General features: G+C 41.2%; 2 protein-coding genes across 2 annotated transcripts in view; both read right to left on the bottom strand.

The window, feature by feature from the left end:
* LOC116848054 (ATP-binding cassette sub-family C member Sur) overlaps positions 1–7,286 on the bottom strand; it is a 38,787-nt gene extending 31,501 nt beyond the window's left edge. Inside the window, exons 1-3 of the mRNA XM_032823791.1 lie at positions 7,022–7,286; positions 3,199–3,377; positions 2,552–2,848 (exon numbers count right to left, since the gene is read on the bottom strand). Of these exons, the coding sequence (XP_032679682.1) occupies positions 2,552–2,778 (227 nt within the window). The 5' untranslated portion in view covers positions 2,779–2,848; positions 3,199–3,377; positions 7,022–7,286. The remainder of the gene's footprint in view (positions 1–2,551; positions 2,849–3,198; positions 3,378–7,021) is intronic.
* A 3,411-nt stretch (positions 7,287–10,697) lies between these two features.
* Positions 10,698–24,530, bottom strand: part of LOC116848061 (RNA binding protein fox-1 homolog 2-like) — a gene marked incomplete at its 5' end in the record, with an annotated part of 462,314 nt that continues 448,481 nt past the window's right edge. The window contains 3 exons of the mRNA XM_032823807.1: positions 10,698–18,229; positions 19,651–19,714; positions 22,473–22,639. Of these exons, the coding sequence (XP_032679698.1) occupies positions 18,185–18,229; positions 19,651–19,714; positions 22,473–22,639 (276 nt within the window). The remainder of the gene's footprint in view (positions 18,230–19,650; positions 19,715–22,472; positions 22,640–24,530) is intronic.

Here is a 24,530-nt window from a genome sequence, read left to right as displayed (position 1 = left end):
TATAAATTATTCCGGCAATTAATACGTCTCCGTGAGCGCACGAGTCCATTCCGGCATTCCGTTTCATTAATTACTCACGTGAAATAAAAGTACTGGCGGCAGTCGATAGGATAGGATCGCGATTAACGGGTATCGCTTCATTTGCATATAGCAAGATTTTGACACGCCTTAAGAACACGAGCGCGTTATTATTTATAATATAGCGATTACATATTTATATAATAATTACTGGATAAGATGCCGCGACAAAGTTTTGGATAATTGTAATGCGTGCTCGTAAAAAATTTTAAGACCAATAATTAATGGCCGGTGTATAAAATTAATCTAGATATCATGATTCTCTCGATTATTTAGATGTACCACGTCTATGATATCTTTCATCTTATATATATTTTATTCACGTTTTATTTACGTACTTATTACATCGAAAGAAAAAGAGATCCAAACGATAAAAAATATTTATTTAGTGGATTATTAATAACGTATTTATTTAAATCTAAATTTAAGCAGAATAAATGTTTTCTTGAAAAGTTAAACTTTAAGAAAATGTATATTTTTTATTTGATCAATATAGTTTATATTAATATTTATTAAATAGTTTATATTAGTATGAGTAAACATGTTATTATAATATCCATCGAATAAATATTTTTAATTTTTTAGATATTTTTTCTCTCAGTATGTTATGAGATATTTTTTAAGCATGAATGTTATAGCGAATTATGATTAATTATTTTTTTTACAAGATTATTGGCTCGCAGTAATTTCTTGAATTCTATTAAATTACTTCTTAATATTAAATTTCTTGTTGAATTCGTTGTTACATTAGTTCAACGCTTGGAATCTTAACATAAGTAGTATAAATATAATAAAATATTTGACGTTGCACTTTAAAAAAATTTGTGTAAAATTACATGTAATCATGAGACCAACTATTATAGTTGTAAATTTACACACTTATCAAAATGTGTCTTTCGTCTATATAAATATATTTTTATGCGATAATTGTCGTATTGTAAAAGTGTGTAAATTTACAACTATAATAGTTGGTCTCAAAATTACCCACTATAATGAGATGTAATTTTTCATAAATTTTTTACAATGCGGTTCACGCACTCGAAATATTGAATTTTTCGAGACGTTTTACCACGAGAAAATTTATCACGATAAGAGATACTGTAAAAATAATAAATATTAATACATATGATGCGTATAAACGTGAAGTTCAATACTAAGAGCGCGTTCGTGCTACGTAATTAACGAAACGTAATTTATGTCGTACTTGGACAAGCAGAAAATTGAATCATTGCGAAAATACCGGGGAATTTTACCGACTCACAGTCCTTCCAGCTTCCGCGAAACGTGAAGCTGCGTTACGACGTTATTACAACTTTAGCTCGCGAAAATAATCAATGTGTCTTTTCGAGGAACGCCTCAAATTCATCATGTTTAACTTGGCTTACCGAAAACTTGACGTGGAGAACACACGATGACACGACAAATCGTGAATAATCGTGAATTTTTATCATTAGTAGTGCAACATGTTGATAACCAATTTCTCATTATCCGATTAATACTTGGCACTAACGCGATGAGAGCATCGTAATCTTACTTGGAAAAACTGCCACTATTGCAGTAATGACTTGATAAAGACGATGAGCGTCTTTCGTTCCAGATATTGATTCAAGGACGATCGTTTAATTAAAGATCCGCGTTGACTTTCGTCGGTTTTAAACGAAGCAAATACTTCGGGTTATAAAACGTAATCGTCGACTGAATCATTGAGACGGAGAAGGAGGCCAGGGTAAAATCCCGAAACAAATGTGACGTTTAATTGAAACTTACTGCAATTAAGTCCAGCTAGTTCCTCTTAAGAGAGTATTCTGGTTTGAAAAAAAAATATTTTTTCGGAATTTTTTGTAAGGAAATAAAAAAATCGAATAACGTCAAATGCATATTATAGTTTGTGCATATTATAGTTATGCTTCTCCTGAATAAGAAAAGTTTTTGTTTTGAAGCTTCAAATATCTAGGAAGCTTCTAGTAATCAGGATGTAACATATAAAATCAGAGTGTTTTTTTGTAATTTAGACAATAAAAAATATATTCTTAAAATAAGGTTAAAATAATATACAAAGTTTGATATTACTCGATTTTTTCGTTTGCCCTAAAAAATTCCATAAAAATATCTTTTTTGTAACCTAAGATACTCCTTTAAACTCAGACTGTAAGATACCCCTTTAAACGACCGCGCCAAATGTTCCACAACAATATGCCGGCGCGAGAAAAGCCTCGTATTCTTTGTATTCGCCGGCGTTTCCCGTTTTAGACCGTTATGTAATTACATCGCCGCGACGCGCGATTGAGCGGCGATTCCGTTCGTTTGGTTAATCGCGCGGAATACGTAATTGCCGACCAACGGTGGCGGACAAAATTGGGAGCGTGAGGCTATGAATTGCACCCGGTCGAGAGTTACAGTCTAAGACGGCTAATATTACGAGCAATCGATAACAACGGTTATAAACGCAACACGCTTTTTCGCGTCGACTTACGTTTTGCTGGCGCCGCATTTGTACTTCAGGATCAACATCGCGGCGACGAGCGTCGTGAAAACGGCGACAGAGACATTCATCAGCTCGACGACACACTCTGCCGTTGTGAGCGGATTCCTCTCTGGGATTTCGAACACCGTGCCGTTCCCATTCCGCCAGGTCCAAACGATCCGCTTCTCGGGCCTCGACAGCATATGTAAAAATCGGTACCGCCTGCAGAACACCATCTTGACCGCGTGCGCGCAACACCTCCAGCAGTTTTAACACGAGGTGTCATTTATAATTCACCGATCGCACCTGAAAATCGAAGACTTACGCACTGCCTCGAGAAGGTCGAATGATTGTGCCTACGGCACAATAGAAATATAAATTAATTGTGGCAAGCCTTAATATGTGTAGTGGCTCTAGCTAGAGATACCTCCAAATAGGCATATCTTTATAAGGCCCCTCAGAGCTAAAGTAGGCAAATCCTGAATGGAACTTCGCGAATAAATATTCATATTTAATTAATATTCGTATAGCTCCTAAAGAGTAACTATGCAAATTTGATTCAGATCGGTCAAAGAGTTTAGAAGTGAGGAAACAGAAGAGAACAGACAGACATTCTATTTTATACATATAGATAATTACGTACGATAATTACATACCTGGAAATACATGACGTAATACTAATCACGTCCCGGTATCCTGCGCCCTTGGCTTGGCTTGGCTCGTCTTGGCTTTCCGATTCCTGGTTTCTGGATACTTTGTCGTTCAGGATACTCGTTTATAGCACTCACTGAGATTTGCGTAGATATGATTCGATCATATCAATGAAAAAAAATATCTAAGAAATAAAAATAATATTTATTTAATGGGTGTACTAATAATCTATTTACTGAAGTCTAAATTCTTGTATTTAAATAGAATATATAATTGTTTTCATGAAGAGTTGAGGTCTCACGAAAATATATATTTTCCAAAATTAAAAAAATATAATATATATTTTCGTGAAACCTCAACTCTTTACGAAAGCAATTATATGTTCTATTTAAACAAATAAATAAATAAATAAATATATATATATATATATATATATATATATATATATATATATATATATATGTTGTCAGTATTCGTCAAATAAATATGCTTTATTTCTTAGATATTTTTCCTTTTAGTACAGCTTTCAGTACATACGTATGTTAAACGTAATGCCGACGAAGACGTATTAAATATTTCAATGGTTGGCGAAATTTTTTTATCATCACGACGGGAATATACAACTAACACACTGATACACGTACTCCGTGGTGTACGCGTCACGCCGGCTCGGGACGCAATGAAAACATGGAAAAGCGCGCGCCGCACGACGGACGGTTTAACCGTCTCGAAAGTACGATGTGTTTTCATTGTTGTGCTTTGGTTGATACGATCTCCTCAATGGCGATTGACGACAGATAACTTTTTGCTTTTTTTGCCGATTGTTTTGGTACTCTCTCGCGTCGCGTACTCTTCCGTATGATACAGTATCTCATTACGTTCCAAGTCGGCAACATGTACATTTGCGCGGTGTACACGTGTTGGTTACTGCTCCCGTTAGGTGATTATTAAAATACTTTGTCGGCCCTTGAGACGTTGAATCGGCTTAATTAACACGCATTTCAAACTGTATCTACGCGAGTGATAGTGCCAGTGTGGGGATTCAGAGCAGGATGCTGGATCGGGACGTCGAAATGGAGGAGGCAGTGTGACATGTCATGTATATCCAGGTGCGTGAAATCATTTGTCATATGTTCTTAATTGGTATTTGATGACTTACCGAGAATAAGGAGATATATATCTCATTCTCTTCCCGAGTCGAAATTTAGGTGCGCATTTTATTTGTCATTCGTCACTCGACAAATAGCTTCATTAATTACTGATTGTTCATCTTACATTGCTTGTATCTGCATTTGTTTCGTACAAATGGAATATTGAGAAAATCTACTATTAAAGTTTAATTGATATTAACTTTTGAAATTGATACTTCTCTAAACTTTAACATGGAGAAAACGGTAATAAAACACCATTTGTAAAAACCATTTATAACCATTTTTATTTGTTAAGATAAAACAACAGTTTGTGCAGCATTATGTTTTTATTACTTCTTCAAGCTCGATGATTTGTAGAGCTAATGCAGAACCAAAATTTTGATTTGGGATGTGTCCCATATAAAAAAAGAAATATTTCTATAATGTTTAGTCAAGATAATTCATGATTCTTTCACTTTATTAAAAATACCATTAATATGCTATTTAACGTCATCTGACGTCATTTGACGTTATCTCACTACTTGGGTTTATTATAAAGTTATAATAAATGACTTAAGTGAATATTAACTGTTTTGTAAGGTAAAAATACCAACGTCTGGACACTAACAATACTACTATCTAATTTTTGTTGTTTTTAAATACGAATATTTAACTTTTCACTCAACGTGAAATAAATGCATTTATTAAAAAAAAAAAAAAATATATATATATATATATATATGTATATATATATTCTTTTCATATATTAAAAGTTTCATATTAAAATATTTGTATTTAAAAATTAAAGCGATAAAAATGCCCAGAGTTTAATACCAGAATTGGTACCTTTACCTTATCTTACGGAAAAACCATATGTAAAAATGGGAGCTGCGTGTCATTTCCAGAAGAAAATAGTATATGCTAAAGTGTGTTGACACAGACCGGAATACATTATACGTTAGTATCCCGTATAACTGGATATTGGAGTAACAGTTTATCTTTACGTCGCTTTTATATATTGACGTCATAGCGGAACTATTCGCGAATTAACTCTGCCTCTCGTCCTGTAAACTTCGGACACCGCCACGTGGCCCATTTTCGTTTAGCGCTTTGCGCACTCTAAAAATACATCAAGCCGCCGAAGAAGCGTCTTCTATACTCGATGAAAGGAGCGCGCGCGTGTGCTACCAATTACGCGAAATCTTTCATAATTCATCTGTCGCGCGTTATGTAATCCGAGAAGGTCAGTGAGATAAAATCGATAAAACGGTAATGTCGAATGAAATCTTACGCGAGTTCGCGGTGCACGTGCGGCAGGTACGTCGGGCAGCCGCGTCCTATTCGTAGCTGAGTTATGCACAAAGTATAATTAATTGCATTTGAAAAACAGGTCAATAAAGAACTAATGAAACGAGGTAAAATTGTAACCTCGACACGCGGAGTTAAAGGAGAATTCTAGTTTAAAGGGCCGCAATGGGAAAAAGATACTTTTCCGAAATTTTTTGTAGGCAAATGAGAAAACCGAATAATGACAAACTTTGCATATTCTTTAAGCCTTATTTTAAGAATACATATTTATTATCTGAGTGACAGAAACGCTTTTCTTTCCACGTTATATTCTGCTTATTATGAGCTCGCAAAGAAAAACGTGCACGGAAGGTGGGAGTGATTCTCCTATTTAAAACACAAAAATAACAAATTTTCTTATTCAGAAGTGTGGTTATCGTTTGAACTAGAACTAAACTGATATTATCATTCTGGACAAAATGGCGATTTTTTTATTAAAACATTTCAGTTCTCCTCAGTATTGTTAATATTTTATAAAAAACAAGACTGATAAATGTATAATGTTTGTTTTAATTCAGACGACATATATGTGTGTGTGTGTGTGTGTGTGTGTGCGCGCGCGCGCGTGTGTGTGTGTGTGTGTAGCTACTCTTCTCCTAAATAATAAAATTTTTTGTTTTTACGCTTCAGATATCTCTAAGAGAATGTTCGTAGGTGTTATTTTGCGAGTTCTTAGTGACCAGGATATAAAAGCGTTTTTGTCATTTGAACAACAAAAATATATTTTTAAAATAAGATTAAAATGTATTTATAATTTTCATTGCGAACGAATCTCGTATCTTATATATTTTTCTTACTATACAGATCTATCTGTAAGTCAACAATTAGTTATGAGAAGTGACGCTTCTCACAAACATAACAAGGAATTGTATTATTGGATTACTACACGGAGAGAGAATCATGCTCTATTTATACTTTAAATATATATATATATATATATATATATATATATATATATTCATAAGCAAAACAATGTTCCGTTAGTAAGCCAATAACAATGAGAAGTTTTTAATAATAAAATCCGCGAAAACTACGCGCGAGCTTTCTTGGTAGCGATCAATCACGATCAAAAACAGGAAGAACTAATGAACATTTTTCCGGAGGCAAACATATATTTTTTAACTTCGATCAGGTGTAATGCGATGCGCGTAAATGATATTATTGTCGTGCGTGTTGCGCGCGTCGCTTTGAACAAATCGTCGCGATTTGCCTAACGCGAATGATTGCGTGTGTAACGTAGACGCGAGTTACGTGTACGAGCTCGTTCATTGGAATATTTAACAACGGCACTTCATCATGTTGCGTCCGCCATGTCATACAGAATAACGAGATCGCGTCGTGTAGTACTCACTAGCCGGATTAATTTCACTCATGACTTCATATTGTGCCGATGGAAACAGGCTGATAAGTCTGTACTCGCTCTCTCTAATCGGCACCCACGCCAACGATCAATTAACGATTCTCAATTAACCTCCTCACGAGACGCGGCTCATCGGCGAGCCGTGGCACTTGACACTAGCCGGCTGTCAGCGTGAGTCGTGCGTGCCGTCGGCACTGCCACGTGCGCGTCACTGACAGGTGGTACAGCAGCCGCGTCCGTTCTCGTCGATGGTTCCCGCGCTACTGAGATGATGGTCGAATAGAATGCGAATAGCAATTCCGCGTGCACGCGGTGAGTCATTGGCGAAAAGAAGAAAACAGAAAAAGTGGAGTCTCGTTGACTGCGATCACGGCACGCGACTCGATGTCAATATGGTATCTAATAACCGCATGGAAAAAAAGAAGTTTGCCTTAGATTAACTAAATGTCTTTGGTGAAGTGCGAACGAACCAGAAATTCCGATTGAACTTATCAGAATTCTGCACGAGTTGAGCAGACTTCTGGTCAATCAGAAGTCTCGTTTTGAAACATTTTTTGCCGGTCACGTGGTTAATTCAATCAAATCTTTTTCTTTTCGAGTAAGGTTACATCTCGCGATATTTTCGTTCTTTATGTCGCTGTCGCACAAAAAGTTCTTACATGCCCACGCTTGCTACATGTACATTCGTTTGCTGTTTTTAATTTGAAGACCCGATGAGAATCTCTCCGTTGCCCTTTGGCTTTCGTACATTGAACGTCACTTTTGGCGACTCCAAGAGAACGGAGCGAGTCATGAGGTTTTTTTATATCTCTGCCTCTCGGTTTTTATTTAGTTGACAAAAGCGATATTATCACGCGGTGAATTCGCATCTGTTTTGAAATCGATTTATGTAGAAACTCTTCTATGTTAAATTTTTAACTTTCTCATGTCTTTGCATATATTGTCGTTGTTTTATTTTTATATTTTTATCTTTAATAAATTTTCAATAAATTCAATAATTAATATTTATTTTAATTATAATTATTTTTCAATAATTCAAAATTTAAATTCAATTACTCAATAATTATCAATCATTTTCAATAAATTTCTTTTATTTTGTGTTACCTCGACTTCTATAAATTCTATAAATTGAATTCATATTCACTATTTCTCAGTGTTAAAGTAACACAATTTATATGTAACATGTACATTCTTGATAGCATATTTTATGTGTAAAATGTACAGATAAGTTGTGTTGCTAACATATTTACCTTGTGTTACATTAACATAAAAATTAGAATAGAATGGATTTGGGACTGTGGGGGAAATGTGTTAGGTTTAATATAAAATTTTTGGCAATACAGCACGTAACATCCGTTATTCCGTAATTCTAGAATCGTTATCCGTAATTTTAGAATTATGTTGCTTTCACTCAACATAAAAGTTTATTTTATTTTACCTTATTGATTATAAAAGTTTCTTTTTTATTCTTCTTTCTTTTATTTTACATTTTTTTATGTTCTCTCGTTACATTGAAATTCCGCCCTTCCTAAAAATGTATGGTTTTCGTTGCAAAACTGCGATACGACCATTAGATAGTCGTCATTAGATATTGTTTCATTTCTAACTGTATATAGTAGCTATAATATATAGTTGTAATAAAATATGTCGACTGAATACTTGCAAAATTGCGACGTAGTCACTTTCCGTGCAACTCCCGCGCCACACCGGAAATCGTATTCGCGAACTTAATATACCAGTTTCGAGGTCCGGTTTCCCAGGATGAGTCGAACGCGTTTTCACAAGTCCTCGCCGAGGCGCGGATGTGTAAGAAAGCAGCAACCTGGCGTCGTTCGTTCAGTTTTTCCGCGACGAGTCCGTCCGGAAAGTACCAATAGCTGCGCCCCTATTAATGGACACTGTTTCCACAAATCGTATTAGTCACGGCTTAATTTTACCGGCGAGGCTTCTGTTTACTTTTTCGTCGGCTGCTTCTTCGGCAAGGAGCGCGATCTTTCCAAGTATCTACGTTTGACCGCCAATACTGACTGCTCAAGTGACATTTCGAAGAACCATTGAAGTAACAGCGATTCCGCGATATTTTATACTTTATATGAATGCGAGCACGTTGTATCGAATGAAATAAAGACGTGGACTGTTTCTCAAATAAATCGCTCAATTATGCAAACCTTGAACTACGCGCCGTCGCGCGTCTCATCGATAAAATTGCACACTCCAAGAGTTGAAACAATCAAAATTTCAATCGACTCGAACAAGATCTCAATACAATTAATTCCTGAGTACTCGTTGTGGAACTCTTGATTGCTGACGTCAGAGGTAAAAAAATACACACAATTATATATGGAAAACAGTGTTTCCCTTATAATAACAGGCCAAATTTGGAACAATTAAGATAGTGAAAGGGAATGGGGTATATCAATTGCGGAAAAAATGATATACTATTAACTTTTATTATTTAATATCAATAATATATAATATTATTGTATATGATATATATTTTATATCACTTAAAATGAAAACTATATTAAAATGAAAATTATTAATAAGAAAGAATTAATAAAACAATTCTAATGGTAATTACTTTTCTATCTCAAAAATATTTTGTACATTAATTTCTGCTGGATTCAACTGAAGTCGCTAGCATGCCTGACACTTGTATGTGTCAGAATCAATCATGTTGCTTCAAGTTGCTTAGGTCGTATAGTAACAATTTTTTATCATATTTTAAATACTATATTTTCGATCTATAAGAAGAAAAACTTTCTATGTTACGTTTCATAAAACGGCTTTTTTCATGGAAATAAGTTCTTTGCAACACTGCGTTGATTTCGCGGTTATTTATTGTCTGCCAGAGCAGAGAGGAAGTGTTCGAGCTGTTTTGCAAATTTGCTTGATCGATTACAAATTTCAGTTTACGGGCACATACCTTACGTTCACGTATTTCGCAGGAATTTAATGAGCGTGCGTTTTTTTCCTTGCTTCCGGCGTTCCTAAGTAAAGATGCGAGTACCCAGGAGTCTTAAATCGCGTGGCGTTAGACACGGCGATTAGATTCGTCGCAACGGCGGCGTGTTCAGTCACGGGTGCGCGTTCGCACTATTTTCAGCCTCGGTAACTACGCTTTATTTGCCTATCTATCGGGTAATTAATTACCGGGGATAATTTTCAATCCCGCCCGATTACAAATCGGGCTGCCTTCATAGGCATCGGCCGTCTCTCTAACGTTCGCTCGCCAAAAAGTATATTACATCGGGACTAACCAGTTTGTCGGCCGCGCATACGCAACCGTGGCATTCTGCGCGATTTCTGGAGGAGGGACGGTGTCGTTCGCGCTAACTAGTTCGTTATTAATGCCCCTCCCGTCGTTCGTCATAAATTTCCTCAGTGCTCTCCCTCAGAAAAATATGTATTAAATCGCGCGAATCGAAGCAAAGTGACGGGTCGTCCGCGACGTTTATTTAATCTCGCTTTCCTTTAACGTTACTCCTCTATCTCGTTTCGCTCCCCACGCGCCAATCCCGCGTAATAAATTATCCGGTGCACCGTTAAGCGATAGCTTTTAATTAAACTTCGAACATAATATTAAACCTCGTTCATCTCACGAGGAGGCGCGCGCGCGCGTTCGCAGGCGGGGGAGAGACAAGAAAGGATACGCAGACGCGGTCGATTTATTTGAAAAATATTTAATAATAAACATTGACAATATACAGAGAAAATACGCCATAAGAAGTCGCTATGGGATTAATAAGAACCTAACAACTGGTCCAGACTTACAAAATATCATCAAATCAGACAATGATAAAGGTGTCACACATGAGTCACACCTTATATTCCTATCAATATTCCGCAAATAAAGTTCGAGTTGATCATTTATATTCCTGTTCTCTTATTATATTCTCTATTTACTTTTTTTCACCCTTTTTTCTGTTTTGTTGCCATTTCACGGATTTTTCGTGGATTTCTTGCGAACTCGCGGTGTCAAACTCTCGGTGGCATAAGTCGCTCTTACGCGCGCATAAGGAGATCCGTAAAGGGACGCGCGTCGCGTGTATAACGGCGTTTCCCTTCGCGGATTCCGTTGCTTTAGACTTCGTTTTGCGAGAGAAGCGGAAAAACAGGTGGCGATTAGCGTTTTATTTTTTTTTTCGTTTTCAACTAGCGTTTCCTCAATTGTTCGCGCCTCGAACAATTGCTGGGTTTTTGTTTCATTTTTTGTCATTTTTTGTCTTCGTGCTACCTTAACGATAATTAGACAGTGTGCTCTTGATTCTTTTTTTTTTTTTATTTCATCGATCCAAAGAGAGGGGTACGAGTTTCTCGCACATCCGCCACGCACGCATCACGCACGCACGCACACATGCACACAGCTAACAACACGTAGCCACACCCCACGCATATGCACACGCTGTGTCACGTCACGCACGCACACGCACGCACGTATGCACACATACATACACATACATACGGAAACAGTACAGACACATAAAATTTTACACACGCACGCGTCGCTAGAAATATCATTAATAATAACGCCCTAATGTCATGGAACATCCCTCATTTATTTTCTTGCAATAATTCGAAAAGAGCAGGCACGGCGCCGCCGAATGTCGACAACAGCGACAAGTATTCTCTCGCGTCGGTGCGTCGATCGCGGAGTCGCGCGTTCTTCCTCTCTCGCCCTCTCTCTTTCTCCTCCGTCCCAGACGATCGCGCGGAGATCACTCAGAATCTTCGAGAAATCTTCGCGTTTCGACAGCGTCGTGCCTCAAATACACTAGGATATGTTGCTCTTAAGATGTGTTATTACGTAGTCATGTAATCATCTAGATTCATTTAAAAATCCCTTTACGGTATTTATCATTAATAATTAATTAATTAATTAATAATATAATAATTATACGTATAACGTACGGTGCGTATCATTGAGTTATGTTACACTGCGCGATCCCACTATGCTCCGGATTTCGTCATCGTAAAAGTAAAATTAACTTGTCGGTGGTTAGGAGGAGTTCGGGCTCTGCCGCGTCGCGTGCATTCCGCCGGCTCGCCGAATCGAGCAGCTCGTCCTTCCACACCGGAACCGTCTTGAATCCGCATCCTTAAAAATTGGAGACTCGAGACGGTCCCGAGGATAAGCTCCTCGATTCAGGTGGGAAGTCACGCGAAGGCTGAAGACCGAAGTGACAGTTTGGGGATACAGAGATACGTGAATGTGGTGTGGGAACTTGGAAACTCGAAATCCAGATATGTCGCGGTTTTCCTTTTCCGTGGGGACAATCAATTAATTACGGCCGAAAGGATCATCCGAGCGAGGCTCGTGAATTATTATCATTTCTTCTTCCATTTTTTTTTTCGTACGTCGCAAATCAGAGAACTCAACAGTCACTTCGGAGCGAAGCCCATATTTTATCGACGCGATATTCTTTTGATGTTGAGAAAGAAGGGAACGAAAGGGGAAAAGTACAAAGAAACCGACGAGACATTAAGAGGGACAGAGAGAGCTGCTCTAGCCTCTAGTTTCTATAAACATCTTGTACGATAGGCCTGTCGCAACAAGTTACGCGTAATAAAGAAGGAGAAAAATCGAAGGAAGTTGTGCACTTGTGACAAAAGGTGAGACGCGACGAGGCCGCGGAAGGTCACGGCTTTCTGCGCGACTGTTCGCCGTCGTCTCGCTAAAATTTGAGCTTGACTCTCTTACGCTAGCCACTAGTAGTAATAATAGCCTACCGGTAAAGGTATCGATTACGAGTAAGTATAAATTGTAATTACAGGGTATAATATACAAGGATAAATCTCGCAGAGTCTCTCGTGCGTTTCGTCGCGCGCGTGCCTCTGCCGCCGCGGAAGGTACAGCTGCGAAAATCTCTATTTCTGAACGTAACATTCTCGGTTTTTCTCTTCTCTCTCTCTCTCTCTGATAAACTCTCTTTGTGTTATCTTTCGTCGCGGAAGGATATGCATCTTCGAGAAACAGTCGAAATGAGTGCAACGATCTGTCGTCGAAAGAACGGAAAAAGATTTCGTTTGTTTGCGCGAACGATACATCGTTCTCTTTCTCTCTTTTTATTCAAAAATGATCTGTTGTCTGTGAAATATTTACGTGAGATAAGTCTCGTTCTCGTTCGACAGAATCCTCGCGGCGCTTCGCGTGTCTCTCGCACGATGCGCGACCGCGCGTTTCCTTCTATGGAATTCTTTTTCCTCTCTCCCTTCCCCCATTATTAATTAATCTACATTCAATTAATTTAACGTTACGAGAATTATGAGTATGTCTGAGTGTAGTGGTTTTTTCTTTTGTTCTGTTTGCGCTTGCTTATTCATTAGTTCTTTTTTTTTCCTAAGAGTGCGAGTCTCGGCCGCGTTTCTCGGCGCGCTTCTCCACGTTTTCTTTGTGCTCGACAACTAGCCGACGATCTATGTACACGTACAAGACGCTCGCGAGAGAGAAAAGAAGAGGCAAGGATAAACGAGGGCAAAGAAAATGGTAAAGAAAGAATCGTCGCCGCCTTGAGCGTCCTCGAGTCTCCTAAACTTAGCCTAATCCTAGCTGAAGATGCGATTAAAACGTAACGACGGCCAAACTACTTGCCGTACACTCTAAAACATCTTTGTCATATTTGGCTATTTCACACGACTCCTTCGTACTCCCCAACGTCCAAAGTCCGCCTCCTCCTACGTGCGTGTGCCAATCTTTCTACAATGCTCTCCTTCCACTGCTCAGACGCTTTTTCAATTCGCATTCGCATGTCCCATTCTTACGGTACTTAGCGCAACATTTTATCTCCTTACGTATAATATACGATAAATCTTCGCTTAACTAGTAATTTTTATAACAGCGATATCACTCACTCAACTCAGTGTGCGTACCATTTCTTCTGTCGCGTTTACTCCCCCAAATAGAGTATCTTTTTTTACTTTCTCTCTTTTTTTCTCTTCCTTTTTTGTTACTTACTGTGTACTGTGTTAGTGTTACCGATCTACTCGATCAGGAAGCAGTTGTTATCGAATGTCATCGAGAAAAGGCTGGGCGATCGAGAACGCCGGCGCTCGGAACAGAAAGATCGAAAAAAAAAAAAGACAAAGCGACGCCCCGCGATCACGAAGGACAACAACCTTCTTCTCGCACGAATAAATCAACGATCTTGTGTGGGAAATTGGGGACGTGGAAATAGTATATTTTTATCAAAAGTCGCGCGTGCTAATAGAGACTAATCGGTAGTCTCCATAATACATAACATATTGAGAACACAAGTATGATAGATACAAAATTATATCTAATGTAATTTCTAATGTCGAAAATACGCCGCAGTTTCGCATTCATACAGGACGAAACTGCGTGAAACTGCGGGAAAAAAAACATACAAAAAAGAAAACAGAAAGGAAACGATGTCGCGCAGCTTACGTATGTGCGTGCGTACAACAGACTCGTTGTCTCGCACGGTTGTGAAAAAGGAATATCATAAACGCGTGTGTAGGTTTCGCGAACCGCAACTGTCTCGGGGCAACCGCTCGCACCGACGTTTTCGACCGCTCGACGCATTCACAATCGCCACAATCGGGTCGGCCAGGATCTGGCCGTTACTCTTTAAGTGACGACGACGAGTTCGTGTCGACGCGTCTCTCCGATATCGAGGAACTGAGACGACCTGCCGAAATATACCAACGTCGCGCTCGCATTTAGCATTGCTTATTACTGGTTTACAAACAACGGCGTTTTACAAGTAGCGTCGTGGACTGAAGGTCCGGGGGTGTGCGCGTTCGCCAGCGCGTCCTGAGACGCGCCGAGGAGTTCTGCTTCTACGAGTCTACACGTTCCTCTTTCTCCTATGAGATTCTGTATAGTTTCGAATGTTTTACGACGCGGTGGCTCTGTAGGCTTAACGTTTACATGATAACGGAACATAAAGCAAAAAAGAAGAAACTGTCATGTCCGGTCGCTTGGCTAAAGAATAAATTAGATGGCTCGCGTCGCGTCGCGCGGCCGAACACCACGTCGGCTTGGATTCCGCACGCGAGAAAGAAACGGGAGAAGAGAGCGTGGGTGACGCGGACGCGCTCGTCGCCGCTCCGTTGCGTGACTCGTCGGCCTGCGATTGTTTCACGCGAGACAATAGTCATCGAAAGCCGGGGGAACAATGCGCGAAAGGGCGCGGTGAGGTCTTGCGTACACCAACTTCAACGGCCCAGAAGTTAACGATAAAATCAGGTTGTATCTTATAGCGAATTTGGTTGCTTGCACTGAAAGTGTGCACTAAGATTTGTTCATTTGTTATTATATTTAAAGATTGTCTTAAATAAATTCTAAAATATTTTTAACCAGTAATATGATACGTACAACATCCGTACGAATCATTTTATTAGCTAAAATGTTTTTCAATATGTATTTAAGACACGATTTTAGATATAAGAATGTACATGTTAACAAGCCTTAGCGCGCACTCAATGCACACTAGTGCAAGCTACCGAATTCGCTATTAGTGATTGTGCAGCTGTGTGCGCTCTTCACATAGTGTAGTACAAATGGATTCAACATAAAGTGATTCGAAAGTTCTGTCAACGTTTCACGTTCGGAAGTGTCTCATTTAGCCAATCAGTTTCGACATCCACGAATCACGTGGCACCGACGACGCGTTCAGGCACTCGGAGGGAGCGGCGAGTCGCGTGTATAAATCGTACAAACAATAAATAAATAAGAAAAGAGGAATATAAAAAAAAAAAAAGAAAACAAGATCGGAGGTGCGTTGTCGTTTTTTCGATATCGGGTGGCTGATAACAGAGAGAACCGTTCTGACTAGACTCTGCGCGAATCAGAATCCGGGCGTGAGGTGTCTGTCGCGGCGGTCACACGTTTCACAAGGCAGTGCTCTTCCTTCTCATCTTTTGCCGTTCGCTTCTTCCCGATAGAATGGCGTGCCGAGAACAGAGTCTTTCAAGTTCGCGAACCTACGCATGTAGTACACGCACAGCACAAGCGCGCATATATTCATACATTTGGCATAGAAACCCTACCGGTCACACACACACACACGTTTTTTTCGCTGCTTCTGTATTAGCTACACATCGCTTTTCACGCAATTTTTTTTTTCTTCATCTTCTTTTTAGCTACCTAGCTACTTAGAGAGAGGTCTCGCTTCGTAATATAATAAACCGGACCACCATCGCGTGTCGGCTCGTGTCGACAACGTATGTGCGCTCTCTTTTGCCGACGTTTCGCTGCCATGAAGAAGCAGAGCAGTGTGTTCGTTCCGCAGGCGGCAGCCATTTACGCGCGTACGTTCCGTCACGTCGTAATGTATGTATAACACACTACGCTGTGTTTCCCGTGCTTCGCGTCGCGTTAATGTTCCGTTCGTTCGCAATTAATTTCCTTCTTCCTCTCTCTCTCTCTCTCTCTCTTTCTCCCCCTTTGTCTCTTTATCACTGCAAAGTTCGCTCCTATCAATCTCGTCTCGACGTAATTGATCGTTAACTATTGGCATTGTTTCTTTATGTACGCGCATATTCGAACGGTATTCGCCGAATTTATTATCTACACGGTGGTTGTGCGGGAAAGTTTCTCTCACGCGCGAATAAAATCGCCGAGTGGTATAGTTCTGCGCGCTCTACTAAGATAATAGTTATGCCAAATATTTTGTGCACCTGTCGTGCGCACGACGACTCGCCGAGCACCGAGTCGATGTTGTTATCCGCTAATTTAAACTACGAGTACAAATCACACGATTATTAACCTGACTAAACAAGAATAATTACAATAAATGCATAGCTATGTTACAATTGGCTGAGTAAGACGGGCGACGGGCGGAAACGGCATTGTCGCGAACGAACGGGCGAGGATCTCGCCAAGTGTGTGCGCTCGTAATCTCGCGCACGCCAGACGCGAAATTACAACTCGACTGAAAGTTGCGCAATTGTATGTCAACACGCGCGCACACATACACATGCGCGATGACACACGCTTGACACGTCCGCCGCGGAAGCACATCTTTTCGTATTAGTATAAGGTGCGTGCACGCACACTTGGTAAATACGCGCGCACGAACGCACACCGCCGACGTGTACTCGCGAAATACGTTTCGCGCCCGACACCATTGGTGGGTTGCTGCTGAGAGGGAACACGTGCACGGGTCGCATGCACGTCCTATCGGAGACAACGTATGACAACACTAATGTATCTTTTTGTGGAGCAACTATATAAACAAGAGGGTCACATAGCTATATCGTATTCTTCTGTACTTCTTCTGTCTTTATACGTATATTCCGTTGCGGGCGATCGCGAAACTTCGAGCGTTCCTCGCACGGTCATTATTAAAATGTTTAAAATCGCACTGGATATGTCCCCTGAAAAATGCACGACAGCGACTACAAATGATTGACACGTTGGCCGTGTCGGAAAGACCGGCCTCGACCAACGAAAGTGCAGTTGTGTTGAAGGGAATCGCGACGAGCTCTATTATAGTTTTGAAACCGTCAAACGTCGATATCATCGAGGCTAATTATTCATTGAGACGGAGACGGAAACGGGGGCCCGGGCGGAGAACGGTCTCCTTTTCTCCCGCGTTTCCGAGCGAGCGAATGGCTGCTGCCGCTGCAGTTTGCTGTCGGCAGGAAAACGATCAGAGCGACTCGCCGTCGAACGACTCGACACAACTCGATGCGTCGGCCTCGACTCAACCGCCGTGTTCGCCGAACGCCGAACCGCCGTGTTCGCGAGCAGACGACAAGGAGGCATCATCCTTCTTCCTTCGTCGCCGTTGCATCGCAGCTGTTTCGCAAATACAGATCGAATTTCTACAGTTGACGGCGTCCCGCAGACGCTTATTCCGACGTTTATAAAACGACGACTTCGCTTGCGATCGGACGAGATTATCTCATTGATCGGTGGCACGATGCGCCACCAAGGTCGTGGTATCCTCGGCTCCCTGTCGCGAAAGTACTCCTCGGAACAATCCTCATGAGTGTCGCAGACGGGGCCGCCGAATTTCTTCTCCGCTCCGACGGAGAGTTCAGACGCGTCGCCTCGTGGGGTGATCTCGATGATGGCAAAATGACGGTGATGATTGTGTCGACTTCTTATCTGGTCATGTTGTCTGCTGAGTATAATGCGGTGTATTTTGTGGAAGGCTCGCTGCGCTTCGCTGTCAACGATCCGTCTTAATATGGTGTGAACCTGCTGTATCCACCCCTATAGACAGTCGCCTGGAAAAGTCAAAGATTCGTTAATAAGACGAAATACACACAAGGCGCAATTGCTTACACGTGACGCAACGCTTTGACGGTCGCTAATGATCGCGGGAAAATGTTTGTTGCCGGCAAATCTTGAAAGCTCACTTAGATTTAAAGAGGCAAGCACTCTTGTATGCATTCAATACAACGTAGTTTTATTTTTAGCGGAATACTCTTATATATGGTCTCAAGAGGATTCTTCTAAAAGCAAAAGGACAATATTCTTGCTAAAAAAAAAGCTAGAGAATCTCATTTTTTGTCTACAGTCTCATTCTTTATAGAATTTTCTTCTTCTGCTTTCAGTAAACATATTTTTCTTGATTCAAAAGAGAAAAGATATTTCTTTTCTCCTAATAAAAAAAGAAAAGAAAATATTCTTGTGGTAAGAATTTTTGCTTGGAACATAAGATTACAGGAAATAGCACCTTGTGACTAGAGTTCTTTTCTTTTTGAATGTTAGAATATTTATCTTTTGTTTTCAAAAGAATTTCCTCTTATAGAGAAACCACAGAGATACTAGAGATACTAGAGATAAAAGATCACATTAATTTTTTTTGGGCGTGTATAAATCCGTAAAAAAAATCCATCTTTACATATCCTCTACGATATTTTATCAAGACTGTCATTATCGGCAAATATTTCTTTATAACGCGATGACAGTTGGCAGAATGAAATCACGCGTGTGTGACAACGTCAAAGCGTTCATACGAAAAGCTGTAGCATCGTAATACCGATCACTCATAGTCATCACGATATTCGACGCGTCAAACGCGACTATCCGCTTCGGTGTTTTCAAGAGTCGCGAGAAAGTTGTCGGACGAAAAAGTTATCAGAGTGATATTAAGTACACTGGAATGATGTCAAGTGACATGAAAACGCAATCTCGACGGTTGAGATTTATGGTAGCGCGATTATACGATTCGGCATTGGCAATTAACGTGATTCAAGGAGGCAACGCGCGCGTCTCTATCGCGCGTTCGCTCTCGCGATTAAACGTTCTGTACGAGAACGCGACGTGCATACCGAGTACCAAGCAGCGAATAGTCGCGTCGTCATTTACACAATATGAAGCGCGTTACGTTCGCGGCGAGATGGCGAACGCGGATAGTCACATTTAAGGGCAAACGCGCGATGGGAGTACGTGCCCATTAACTTTCGCCGCGACACAGTTCCCGTAAGTTGAAAATGCCGGGGCATTAATAATTCATATGTGAGCGAAACGCGGCCGCGGGGCTTTTCCAACTCCCCATTATTTATGGCGTAATAACGGAGTGCTCTATTCTCCTACCGCGGTACCGGCCCGGGCCGTTGGTGATCTACGCGTGCGATTTAACGCGCACTCTCGTTAAATGAAACTGTAAAAAGTGAGCCCCGTGATCGAAGCTTTTTCTTACCCCATAACCCGTAACAGGTCCAATGCCATGGCCGAGGTAGGGATCGGCGTACTCGCGACCATAACTGGAAGCACATAAAAAGATTTTACTACAACAAGTTTTATTCTAATTCCGCGTCGAACTTTCTCGTTCGACGTGGAACCTTTTTCCTCGAGACTCGAAAAACAGGCCGTTCAAGCTCGACGCGGGAAAATTTCGCATCAGAGACCAATTTGAACGGCCTGGTGTGCATTAATTTATTCGTCATCCTTTCTAATCGATACGAATAAACGTACGAAACGATGGCGGTTAAATCATTAATGGGAAAGCTAATCAATAATACGCGTTAATCAGCAAGTAACAGAGATCGAATCGATTGATAACTAAAGTAATGTGGGAAAATGAATTCTACTCTCCAATAATTATCTCGATATAAGGAGAGATATTTTTATTATAAAGATTAAGGCTTCCGTTTCCTCGCCGCAGTCAGATTTCTTGCACAATACGCTGAAATGTTCACAGAAAATGACACTTGCGGTCGATTGAGCAGATGTGTAAAGTAACCTGAAGATTTTCTTTGCTCTGACAATCAACAGACCGTAAAAGTGACGTGACAGAGTCGTGAGAAAAGATAGATTAAAAAGGAAGGTTGCATGAATATTACGATTATTCATCGATTGTTTTCACACAAAAATGTTGTATCTTGCAGATTTGCTCAATTAATTACAAATATCACTTTGTGGATGTATCTTTTTTATTTCAATGTATTTTGCAAGAATTTCTAGCGTGTATTTTTTCATTTTTGACGTCATTAATTCGAAATCTCCACGGCGGGGACCAGAAGAGAGCCTTAATAAATAAAAAAAAAATATATATATATATTGATTATAAAATGTAATTATAAATTGATAATGCGTGAGATACCGACGTAAAGCGTGCTAAAGTTTCTCAGGAGATATGTCTGGATTTTCAGTGGAACTGGTGGGATTAGTCTGGACTTCGGGAATGTGTTTGCGACTCCTAAGAGCTCGTCCTCGTCGCCGGGGCTTTCTGCAAGGAACCGACTCGGTGCTGTTAAGCTGTGCGGTGAGCAATGGTACATACACACATCCTCCTTTTCTGGAGGATGGATATTTAGGGGCGAGAGAGGTTGGAGGAACTCAAACAAACACGCGAAAAGAAATGATGATCGGCGCGGGTATTTACCGGGAGGGACAGCGGGATGAAGCGCGATTCACTGCGATGCCCGATACGTGATATACACTTCGACCTCACTCTCCGTAATGGGGTCGAGCCGATGACTTCAAAACGACCGTAGGAGATCCCTGATCTATACACGTGTACTTGTGTGTATGCGCATCGGTATGAGTGACCCTGTATACTCGACCACAGCTATGACGTTCGGCAAGCCGTGGCCCTTCATATCGATAATGAAGATAATACACGTCATTGCTTGAATATAACGTCGGGAGAGAACGAGTCCGAGATGTATCGTCGTCGAAATATTTCCAAACACGTTCGAGACGCGATTGTCTGAATTAGATCGCGGCGAATCTGATTTATCGTGTTGCTCAATACACTGTCACTCGTTGTGTTGCAAGTGTCTTAGATAGATTATATATTTGAAAGCTTTTTTTTCATATCTCGGGACTACGTATCGCGCGCGTGTAAGATGCTGATTTAAAAGCACGCTGCTTTAGCGCCGGAGAGATATTTCATAGTAATGTAACGAGAGTCGCGCGCGGTGTCCTAAATATATCGCCGGCGATGCAACAAGAGCTGTGTGTAACGCGTTGTAAATAATTCATGCGGAATAAGCTGAGCGGCGCTTCAAAAGAAATCGAGGAGTATTACCGTGCGAGCAGCGCTCACGGGGAAAATTCGCAAAGTTTCCTCTCTCGAGGACGATAAAAAGGGAGTCTGTTTTGAAATTTTTCCGTTCCACGCAGCGATCATCGTTTACACGGGGGTGAGTGTCTATAGAAATAGTGTTCCACCGAATCACCTTTCCGCGAATTTATCAATTAAGCCATACTCAAAATTTTTATGTTGAAAAAATGTCGACTTTTTAATAGAGGATCTTGATAACGTTCAAATAGATAAAATTTATCTGGCTGTATGAACGCGGGAGAATTTTATCTTTTTTAAAAAGACACGAATGAAAGTAATACTCATTGCGTAAAAGATACTTTCTCATATTTATTTCATATGAATTGAATGCGGATGATACATTGACAGCCAACGTCTTAAATTCGTAGAGTCGCTCTGTAAATTTCTTGGAATGGAATTTCGCTCAAAACGAGTGAAAAGTGGCAGTACTTTGACTCGAAGCAACAGTGAAAATACTGCTACTCGAAATCGCGAGAGTGAACGTTTCACTCAAGCTCAGAGTGCATTCTGACACTATCGGAGTGAATGTTTCAATCGTTTAATATGCTGCCTTGATGATGAAGTACACAAATGTATTCGATGATTCCGAGTGAGGAATTCGCTTCAAGCGTCAGTGAAAAATCGCTCAAATTCGAGTGACTCGGCGGTCAGTCCGCTTTTCGAGTGAACTTTCGCTCCAAGAAATTTAGAGAGTCTGGTGACACCTGTAATCACTGAGAATTAATCAGACCGATGATAAGAAAAAAAGGAAATTACGCGGCGTATTGACGCGTTGACGCGGAAAATCAGCTGGGAATTTGTCGGGCGAGCCGCGCGCGGGACGAAAGGTCGGCTCGCTAGAGTCTGGGACTTCCTGCATATCGAACGGATGAGTGGGAGAGGAAGTCCTGGAAGAGAACTCGGCGTGAGGTGAGTACACAGCGGGGTTTCTCGGGCGAAAACGGTGCACTTACCCCGCTACTGCGGCATATCCTGCGACCGGTTGTGCCGCAGCTGCAGCTGCGCCGTATGCGCGCGCAGCCACCGCCGTGTAGGTCGCTGCAGCTGCGTAGCTGGCCTGCTGTGTCGTCGACAGGGGTGTCTTCAGCAATGGTGACGCTGCGGCTGCTGCTGCCGCGGCCTGAAACAACAACCATGACCCGCCATGCAAGGCTCAAGCAAGCTCGAAGACAGACAGAGAGGATCTCAGCGAGAAACGATATACTAACAACACGCTCGTTCCTAGAGGCTCTCGTGTACTCGCACACGGAAAAACCGACCCGAGCCGAGTCGATTGGCGGTTTCAAAGGCGCTCTCTCGGCACAGATAGCGACTCGGGGGAGAGCGGCGGGGAGAGGGTCGAGGATGAAAGCACATAAGCGCAAAGATACAGTGTTCTCCGAGAGAAAATGCTCTTAAGGTTTCCGTTTTATTGCGCGACTCTGGCGGTCGTTGCTGAAGCTACAAGAGAGTTTCCGGATATTCGGCAGTTAACAAGAAAGCGCTCTTTCGACGAGCTTCAATCTCGACATTCGGCTCGCGCGACTGAGATTGCGTCGCGCCGTTCATTATCTTCCCGCGCGCATCGCGACAGCGGGTTATCGAAACACCTCGTCACCGTTGTGCAACGTTGCGCCCGTTAACGCAATCTTATCGGATCGTCCCGCGATGTCTTCGGAAAGCAAGAAAATCGGTCGGTCGCACGCTAGCGCAAACTCGCCTCGCGATTTGACTTTCAAATTCGTGCGGATCGATCTGTCGCTATCTGTAATTCGCCGGCGTTTTCTGTGTGCGATTACTATTTGAAACGCATCAGCATCATCCACAACGACATCGATAAAACAGCGGGTCGCAAACGGCGAGCGATATTTTATACATATATATGTTTCGGGAGTTTGAATACATGTATATATGTACAAAAAAGGATAGGCGGGTAAAAAAAAAAAAAACACGTCGATACATATGAACGGAACAATCTTTACATCGCGCGTTTCCCCCTCGCTGTTTTAAAAATGCCAGTATATGGACGGTCAAACAATTCGAGCATATAACTAAACGTGACACTCGGCGCTCTGTAGTTTGTACAATCAGCCCCGAGGGGAATATTTTATTTACAAGGAACACACACACACACACACACGACTCGATCGAGAGAGAGATGCATGGCATCCGATGCGCTTGTGACATTAGGCGACTATACATACATATATATGTATATCAGCAGGTATACTTCAACATTCCACTTGCTCTAGCTATTATATGTATGTATATATTTTCTTTGAGTATAATTTTTCTTGTCGAGGCTCCCTCTTAGAACCGCATTAAACGATAGACAGGAGAGAAATCGCGTTCTCGACTCGCTGTTCGCGCTCGACGTTAAATGATTCAAGGGACAGCGGGATGGATAAATGAGAGTGTGTGAGAGTGTCATGCAACATGAACTTCGGTGAAAATAGCCACGGTGCAGGGGTGGAGGGAAAGACGGAGGTCGGGGAGACGGAGGTCGGGGAGACGGAGTTGTGTGACTATACAAATATACTTGAGGGAAGAGAATTAGAACAACAAGGAGAGGCGGTTGTTGGTTGTCGATCGTTCTTCTCAATCTCTTCCTGTCACAGGTGTGGCCGATGAAAATGAGACCAGGTAAAACTTCAATTTCTCCGAGTAACGTCGAGGAGATTCTCGCATGAATAATACAGGACGAATTCTTGTTTCCGGCGGGAGGGAGGATATCCGAGATAGCGCTAGGACAAACTTTTCGACGTCGAGTTTTTGCAATTAAAAACCTAAAATTAATATTCCAACGCGAAGTTTCCGCTTGATGGGAAAAACGTTAACGAGAGTCGAATTTTACGCTTGGAAAAAAATCCACTCGGAACACGGAGGGTCGGAAACGTGAATTTGAGAAACGACGTCGGCCCATCAAGTTTTCGGCAAAGAAATCAATTTAAATTGATCAGGGAATTTAACATAGAAAAAAAGAGAGAGAGACAGAAGTAGAGAAAAAGAGAGAAAGAGAGAGAGAGAGAGAG

Source organism: Odontomachus brunneus, unplaced genomic scaffold (assembly GCF_010583005.1).
Source record: "Odontomachus brunneus isolate Ranch 3 - 2012 unplaced genomic scaffold, Obru_v1 Obru_scaffold_088, whole genome shotgun sequence".
NCBI classification, from domain to species: Eukaryota; Metazoa; Arthropoda; class Insecta; order Hymenoptera; family Formicidae; genus Odontomachus; species Odontomachus brunneus.
The sequence above is the reverse complement of the archived record's forward strand: the minus strand, read 5'-3'. Positions and strand labels throughout refer to the sequence as shown.